Genomic DNA, 9,519 nt, shown 5'->3' with positions numbered 1-9,519 from the left:
ACCTTAGGTAGATTAACAATTGGAGGCGTATATGCAAAATTTAACGCGAGAATTGAGAACACGTGTCTCCACAAATCGGGGAAATAAAACTGCGACTGGAGCGAGTAGAATAATTTTTGACATTTCGGCAACATGATATTTATCTCTTCTTTTTAATATAACAACTTCGATAAAAAAATGCGCATAAATATTTTGGCCACTCTTTTCTTTCAAGCTGGACACTTTCGCAATAAATAATAATTACAACTGTTGAAAATATATAACTATGGACATGATATTATTTATATTTATTTATACTTTTCTTAATCACCTAAAACTTATTAAATGATGACGCGATGACAAACTTATCTTTTATTATCATAAAATGTTACTTCGGTTAAATATAAAATATTACTGCGGTTATTTCATTAAAATATCTAATGAAATAACCGCAGTAATAATAACAGAGTTCACGAAAAGAATCCGGTGATATTATAATTATTGTTTTGATGATGCTGTAATAAAACGAATGCGTCGTCTGTGAGACATATTCCTCTAAATTTTTCATAACGCTATCCCATCAGCACATTTTATAAAGCGTAATTATATTGCACCTTTGTATTGTTCACAAATGTAATAAAAACTATTCATATTTTTATCACCTTGGAGAACACTTAAAATCAAGCCTCTTTTATAGACACCAGAGTAGATCACCGGAATAATATCTATATTGTAACATCGCAAATCCATTTTGTAACTGAAGCTGAGAGTCATTGCGACATATTTAAGCAAAATAAATCTCTTTCTGATAGAAATATTCTCGGTGAAACACATTTTTTTGGTTTAGCAACGTAATTTATGCCTGAGGAACTAAGAAATGTACGTGAAATCAAGATTGATGAAATTTATCGTAAATATATCGTATAAATATGTATCGATTCATAAAGCAACAATAACTTAACATAATGGCGTTATAATTCGCAAGCGCCTACCGTCCAAATTATTCATTTATTCGTTACATTCTTTATCGTTACATCCTTAAATGAATAAATTTCAATATATCCTTTCAAGATTTTTTATTCTCGTTGGGTATATGTACAAAACAGTCTGTTACTCTTAATTGATATGCACTACGTGAAACAACGAACTTTAGCATTCTCTAACATTTACACATGTTGTAGTTAGGAAAGATTAACAAACGAAAATATCAAGAAGTCTGATGAACATTTTGAAATTCGGCAAAAAATATCTGAGTATCTTTTGTGTTTATAAACTAATGCATTCGTAATAAATTTGGAATATGTTACCATAGAAACTGCAGCTTTCGAAAAGCAATCTGCAGTTCTTTTACAAAACAATATAGTTATTTAAATATCCAGTTGCGCATACGCGCATTGCAATCACTCTCTCATTCCTTGCGCCCTTATGCATTTAAGTGCCATTTACGTACTGCAAACACTGCACGTTTTGCTAATACTTTGAAATACAAAAGCAATTACAATATATTCTTTTATCTTTGCGTCTATCCGATGAAAAGAAAGGAAAGGAATGAAAATGAAAAAGCCAATTTTCTACAAATCAATAGAGGATATTTTATATTTCGTCGAGTTCTCGCAATGCGTATGTATGTGTGTGTGTGTGTGTGTGTGTGTCTGTGTGTGTGTGTACATGTGCATATGAAAAATCGAGAATCTATTTGCATACGATTTAAACAGATTGGAAAATGTCCGTTCCATTCTGCCATCGATAACCCATTTCAACAGCTTAAAAGGAAAGAAGCGCGATCGCAAATAATATATATATATCCCCTTTTTCCTGGATCCACCGAACTTACTTCTTCAGCGTTAAGTGACTATGAGGTCAACAAAGTTACCGCTTAGAATGGAAACGGTAAAAGCCAGCTACGCTGGCACCTTCGGTGCAAAGAGCTTAATAGATTGGTGGCTTCCTACGTCTTTGGATAGAGAGGAAAGTCTATTAGTACACGTTCAGCTTGCAATGTGTTAATTGCGCTTCACACGAAGCACCCTGGTCACTTTGGCTCGATCAGTTCCGGGTACTTGAAACTCTCCGAGTCTCCGAGTATAAAAACAGCTCTCGTCGCTTTACGGCCGCTTCATGCAAATTTCACGTACACAGGAAGAGACACTTTTTGCGGATACTTTTTTTGCCGCAAGACCCACTGTGTGCGCGCGCCGGCGTTATTCTTATCGGCAATCCTTCGTTGTGACGTTTTGCTATACGCGAAGTCCGCTCTCGTATGTGCAAACGCTCTTCGTACGTTACGCTAGTCGCTTTCGTTTTCGTAATCGTGCGAACGCATCGCGACGCCGACCGTGTCTACGTGGACAAACCGGCGGTCAGTATCGCGGTTATGGCGGTTATCCCGAGATTCGTAAATAAATGCCAATGAAAGACCGACGAGGCCGTAGCCGATTGAAAATCGATCTGCTCGTCGTCATTATCGTCACCCTTCAGCATCGGCTCGTCCTTCATACCGGCGGCCTTCTTCTCGTGGCTATGATCGATCTTCCACGTCTTCTTCGATTCCCGTCTCGTGCCTGGCCTCCGCGTCGTTGGCGGCCTGTCAATCCCTGAAAATGCGTCGATACAATAAATTCGGTAACCGGAATTAGAGAAACCTGCCAACGCATATGCAGACGAAACACACGCGCACACATTAAATGTGTTTGTTCTTAGGAAATAGTTCTAGAGAATAGTAGAGAATAGTTAGTTCTTAGGAAATATTATGATTTCTGTAAGTGACTTGAGAGAGAATAATGTGCGTTGCCCCTCTTTCTCTACGCAAAACTCCGTAGCTATTACTCTCGCTTTTGTATACAGACTGTTTGAGCGATAAAAGAGAACGCGACATTCTTTGAGTGATATTTCCTATTGCAACATTCGCAACTAAAGTCTCTCTTCGTATTGGAATTGCGTTGAAACACATTACGGCCGAGATTAAGGCGAGACGTACACGACGATGTCTACACGTTTTCGCCGTTTAATTTCGCCGTTAAAAGAGCTTCTTTTGATTTTCAATCAAGGAAGAGCATTCGAACTTCTATTATTAAACAGAAACCTGTCAGGCCAAGACAGCAACATAAATGAGCGTGATTTTCGCCGGTTAATCGGCGGGATCGCGCTGATAAACGCAAACGCCTGAATTCGGGCTGTGATCATCAGAATGGAGATTGAACATCCGTCACGGTATGCAACGGGGAAAGCCGCTTTACGTCGGATCGCGTTCGAAACGAACGGGCGTAAATGGCGAATCGAGATATCGGTAAAGCCTGTCCGCGAGTAATAACCGGAAAAATAATCGGCCAAGCGGTCGGACTTTCCGCACGACGCTTCCCGGTTTGACGTATTGGAATGTCGTCCGAACGGAGCGTTTCCACAAAACCGAGAGAGCTCTTGTCACTTGCACGCTCCGTCGAAATGTCGAGAGTTCGGGAGGAGCGATATTAATTCTCTAGCGTGTGCATCGACGTTACGTACGTACGAGACGAAGGTAGTACACTTTTTCTAATTAATCCGCAGCATGACAGCGCGCCGACCGTGCAACATGTCGAGGTGACAGTCAGAGACAATTGAGATCGCGGACAAAGGTGAGCGCTGATGCTCGTTCAATAGAGATATTTTCGATAGGTTTGAACACTATCGAAAGAGACTCTCTCTCTCTCTCTCTCTCTCTCTCTTGCTCTCGCTGCCATATAATGAATTAAACGGTCCTTTTTATTATTCAAATTTTATGACTATCAAAAAGATGATTTGATTTCGTGCTCGTCGATGTAAAATAAAATTCTTAGTTTCGGCTTCACATTTATTTAAATACATAATTATTGCACGATTATCACACTGATATACGATTATTGTTAGCACAGTCGGGTAAATGTTACTTTTAAAAATTTCTATGCGCGTATCATCTTGGCGTCCGGACTGAACTTGAAACAATAATCAACTTTCGTTCGATGTGCAGGAGTGCTTATGTAACGTTGATTTCAATCTGCAAACGACAATTGTGTTTACTTGTGCAAGGTCAATGCGTATATGTTTACCCATAGCACTGCTTGCAAATCTGGGAAAGCATACGCTGCGCTGCATGTTCCGAAGTAGAGATGCGAAATGTATGCTGCCGGCGTATCCTGACAATTTGGTGCAATAACAATCTAATAAATACATTAATTAATACACACGTCCCTTATTACACACGTCCCATCCAGATATCGGAATTGCGACTAGCTTTATGTATCCACGGAGTAACCGTCGAAACGGTGGTTACCGGTCCGAAATGCCTTAAATTACGAATCTACATTTATCTGCGCGCTGTCTATCATTTTCTTTGATGCTCGCTATGTCCGCGGTAATGAATATTGCGACTGTGGTTTAAGATGCTCTCGGAGCTCTTCCACCTCACTGCAATTAGTTGGTAATGTGTTCTACACTAAGAACCGCAATTCTATTCACTTCACTACCGGCTATGCCTGCCATTTCACGGTAACACGCTTAATAGTGTCTGAGGGTGAGCAATGATCAAGCGTGGAAAGTAAAATAATTCAAGTTGTCTTCTTTCCATTCATCTTTTCATCCGTCTCTCGCAAAGAATTACGAGTAACATGAAGATAATAACTCCGCCTTAGAAAATTTCGTCTGCGTTATCAGAAAAGAGGAAAAGGAGGGCAAGGGGAGAGAAGATAGAGGAAGTAAAGAGTGAGGAGAGGTGCAGTTGTATTATTCGTACTACTCCTACTACTACTACTACTACTGCTACTATGTAGACGCGATTAAGCATAAAGTGAGGGAGAAGTAGTTTCCACCAATACCACACGTGACACACGTGTATTCGTGTGTGGTATTGGTGGGTGGTTCGATCTAATTATTTAGATAATAACACTCAACCCGCTACAACTAAACGCTACGACTAAACGCTACGACTAACTTCACTGTAACGCGCCAATTAGACAGCGAGAGAGTCGCGATTGATGAGGAGTTACGAATCGCCAATTAATCTCCGTGAGTTATTTCACCGCGTACCAATGTGCCGAGCGCCGTGAGAGAGATCAGATCTACCGGACCAATTGCGCCTTAAAGAACCAACCCTCAAAGAACACTCGCTGGCGAGCGAAGCAAAAGTGAACTAACGACCATACCTTCCACCACGTCGTATTTATCGGTCACATCTCTATATGTATACGCGCGCGAGCGGGTTCTCGCGCGTGAGCGAGCGCGCGCGCGCGTACTCTCCCCTCATCCGGCGATATAATGCAATTTGAATATAGGCCATCATGCAGAGACTTGCATGCCGTGCGTGCACGTCATTGTACAGACTCGGAACGACCGACGTGATGGCGCGAGCGACTCGAGCACAAAGTTCCTTATACTCTTAGCCGCTCTTAAAGCATCCCCCTCGTAACTCGCCTCTCCTCTCCGGTACAAGCGACTCGCTCGTTCGCTAGCTCGCCCGCCACGTCCGTCGATAATTCGTCCTTCCCCCCCGTTCTCGTCTCTCTCTCCTTGCCTCCTCCATGCTTCTCCTCCGTGCTTCGAACACAAGTAAGATTCCCATCGAAGTTAACCGACTTCAGCGGAGCATATAATCCACGGCTCGTTCCCCCTCGGTAATTATTGCTAATATTGTTAAGCGTGTGCGCCGTGCCGCCGGTGCCGGAAAAAGTTCCGAGCTACAAGCGACAGGGCGGCATGCATAGATCGACCGGCATTTCAATGGGGCGCGACCCGTTGGATTAACCCGCCGGGCTAATTACTGGAGAAGTGATTCGCGAGAATGGAAATTCGTGACGTCGCACAGGCGTGCGGGCGTGTCTCACGGCTTTCCTGTCGTCGCTTCGACCGCAGCCGGCGTTTTATTTGCAATTGTCGGTAATTAAGTGCCTCGCGCGCGCTCCCCGCGACTTGCCTCTCACCCTCGCCCCCGCCTTCTGTTCGTTCTCCCTTATCCAATCATCATGAACGGCGATTTTCGTTAAAGACATCGCCTTTCCTCCCACCTTTCTCTCCCTTTCTGCCTCTCTCCTCCCCTTCTCCCCCCCTCTCTCTCTCTCTCCCACTCTCTCTTTGAGCAGAGACCGCGTTTCCCTTACCGCGTCCATCCTTCCTCGTTACCCTTCGTCCCTACCCTCCACCCCTGCGTCGACACTCTAATTGGAGAGGCGATCAATTAACATCAGCGAGGTCGAACGGAACGGACGGGTCGTGCTTTATGCGGTTTGGTGTGCTTGCCACTTGAATCTCGCGCGAGAGACCAAATGAAATATAATGACGACGGACAGTTGACGTAGTGACACGAAGATGACGTGACATGACATGACGTGACACGACGCAATGAGTCCTGGACGCGCGGCGCTATTCGCTATTTGGAATGAGTGCACCTGCGAGAAGCCAGCAAGTTCTCGTGAGAGCGGCTGTCGCGTTCTTCGTCGCACGAGAAGAAACGGCGAGGCTACTAATGTCGTTAGCTAATGAGCAGCAACATCTTTCACGTCCCGCGAGATTGCCTCTCTTTTTATCCCATCAGCACGATGGGGCGATCGCCAGGAGTTGCGCAGGTCGGCAGGATGAAGACGGAGTATGTTTGGCTTCGGAAATTCGTATGCACGGAACGATGATGGAATCTAGCGATGGCGCCGTGAAGCGAGGGACGAGGCACATTGGTACACTGAGATTGGGGCAATTACGTCGAGGAGGTATATCGATCGGCGATAAACCGATAAGTTATCCGTTTAAGAATCACGCCCGCCGGTTTAATTCCGGAACGGGATATTCCGCTGCCCCCGAAACAGCCATATCAAAATATATACGTGCTGTATTATTTAATTAATTCGCATGTTATTCGAGAGACGGATCGCATGGGAGCGGATCCTTTTTTTTTTCATTCGCTGCGTGTGCCGTCATCTGTTTGCATATTTAAAATGTTACTCGCCGCGATAAGTTTCGACTCGTACAATATATTTTCATGAAACAAATTAAACTATGAGATTGTTTCGTATCACATACGTTGCAGCAACAAATGAAACTGATTTAAATTTTATATCCACACGTATGCACACGCTGTGATGCCGTTGGAAATAATGCGAAAATAATGGAAATTTTGCCAACTTTGAGTTTTTGCAAATTGTAAAATTACAATACTGTAACGTTTATTATTTCTTACTGTTCGTACGTTCATTCGGTTCGTACAAGTAACCAAAAATTTTTTCTCCGTGCGAATCAACATTATTGAGGGAAAACAGCCGAGGAATGCGGGAAGAAGAAAAATATAAAGAACGAAATGTGGGAGATGAAATTTAATTATCAGTAAATTTTCAATATCAGGAAATTACGTATCGCATCGCGGTATGAATATTGAAATAATATACCGATTGTGAAAATTAAATAAGGTATGCGCAGTGCGTACAGTTTTCGATACGATAGAATGAAATGGATAATGTGACAAAGCCGTTGAAGAGCAACTTGAAAAATAACAATTGTCTCGGCGCAAAAATGATTTTACACTCAACATCTCGCACATGCAAAGCGTCATGTCAATTCGAAAGAGCACTATTTTATTTTTATGTAATAAATATAATTTAAAAAGACGAGTAGGTCTGCAATGTTGTACTCACTGTAAAGTTTTATCTTCCCATCAGTCTCGCCGAGAGAATTTGTTGCCACGCATCGGAAGGATCCAAAATCTTGTGCTCGTACGGACCTTATGACGAGCTTCATCGTGATCTCGTATCCTTTAGGGATTGATTCGACTTTATAATTCTCGTCTGAAAAGTGCAAAAGTATCGACACATAGATTACGCACGATAAATATATCGAGATGACACACCATCTCGGAAAAGCTCGCGAAATTACGATCCAGATCCTGGGTATTGGAATTGTCAATCCCCGTGAGGAATTTTCATCTATCGACAGCCGGTAAAAACTTGGAATCAACGGGGGATAATTGTAATGCTCGCAATAATTCAAGTTCTTACTCGTTATATTCCCTAGAAGAGAGAACATAAAATTAAATCCTTGACAAAGTAGTTTCTTCTCGCTTGAAATATAAAAATTCCAATTTGTCTTTACAACATTTAGTTAGATATTTCAGTGATATTTTTACAATGATCTTCATAACGCTTTTATTACAGGAAATAGTAAATGTTAAATATTTTCCAGCATGTTACTTTTAATATATATATATATATATATATATATATCATATATCAAATAATTATGATTGACTATATCAATAATTAACAAAGAGCTATCAAATAATTATTATTAAATAATTAATCCGCAGATCCATATGCACACATAATATAAATATTATATCAGTCAAGCAAGATATCGGTATTTTTAATTGATATGATGGAATAGTATTTCATGTATAAGGTTTATAAAATATCGATTTGTCATAATAAATATATTAGCGAACACCAAATTGCAAGAGGGTACCGAAATAAAAACAGCTTGAGTGAAACTCAAAACAGCGCGTACATTTATACAGATTAAAATCGTACTTGTACTTCCCACACGAGTCAATAATTCGGAAAATTCTTAATCGAAAGTATACGACTCGCAAAATCGGCTTTTTTCGTATTGATGTATTTGTTTCTCGTTAAAAAAACTAATTCCTTTCACCGCAGCGCGCAATGTTTGTAACGTTAATTAGACGAGCTTTCGTGTCAGACGGAATAACGGAAAATTTCGGATCGATGCACATGGCAGTACGAACTTTGTTTCAAGCTACTTAAGCATCATGGAATCTGGTGTAAAGTGTGCGTGGCAGGTATAGGCCATGTTATTGGTGTGAGTGTCGTTTTTGTTCTGAAATGTGGAAAACGGCACAAATGTCGATCTTCATATTATTAGTTCGAGGCTACAGTAATCGCGTGTCAACACAGAAATATTAGAGAATTACTGGCGCTTGTTCGCGTATGTGGCGCTTTATCCGCCACAATCATATTGCACTATTTCGCGAAAGTTTACTCGCCGCGTCGCCGATCATATAAATGTGCGCGATTTTATGAATAAACATTGCTCAAAAGGCGCATAAACACGGTAGACTTGAAAAAAGAGTTTTGTCACATGCGCATCTTATCGGAATATTTTCAATAACAAAATTGGACGGACGTATACAAACACACACGTACACACATATGTATTCCCATGTGTGTATATATATGTATATATATATAAGTGTATGTATATACATATATATGTATCATATATACATGTGTATATATATATATATATTTCCACACATATAGTTGATGAGAAATAGTTGATTGGATGTTTCAGCCGGTTTATCATTTCTTCAAAGTATTATTAATTTAGCCGGCAGGAATTTAATTTGAAAATCGAATCGGCTCGACAGAGCGAAAGCTTTGTGTCATCGCGAGTAACGTACTTTTCCGCGAGTGTTTTTTCCCTGCACTCTCATATAACTCTTCCGAATACTAATGAGAATTGTGCTGTGTTCTAACGAAAACATTGGGCGAATAAAGACAATACTACTATCAACAGCCAATGAGGAAGGATACTTAT

General features: G+C 41.1%; 1 protein-coding gene across 1 annotated transcript in view; it reads right to left on the bottom strand.

The window, feature by feature from the left end:
• Positions 1 to 435: 435 nt before the first annotated feature.
• The window catches only part of LOC105181716 (neurotrimin), an 89,884-nt gene continuing 80,800 nt past the window's right edge, over positions 436 to 9,519 (bottom strand). The window contains exons 7-8 of the mRNA XM_019840676.2: positions 7,605 to 7,754; positions 436 to 2,573 (exon numbers count right to left, since the gene is read on the bottom strand). Of these exons, the coding sequence (XP_019696235.1) occupies positions 2,320 to 2,573; positions 7,605 to 7,754 (404 nt within the window). The 3' untranslated portion in view covers positions 436 to 2,319. The remainder of the gene's footprint in view (positions 2,574 to 7,604; positions 7,755 to 9,519) is intronic.

This window comes from Harpegnathos saltator, unplaced genomic scaffold, assembly GCF_003227715.2.
Source record: "Harpegnathos saltator strain DR-91 unplaced genomic scaffold, Hsal_v8.6 scaffold789, whole genome shotgun sequence".
NCBI lineage: Eukaryota > Metazoa > Arthropoda > Insecta > Hymenoptera > Formicidae > Harpegnathos > Harpegnathos saltator.
The sequence above is the reverse complement of the archived record's forward strand: the minus strand, read 5'-3'. Positions and strand labels throughout refer to the sequence as shown.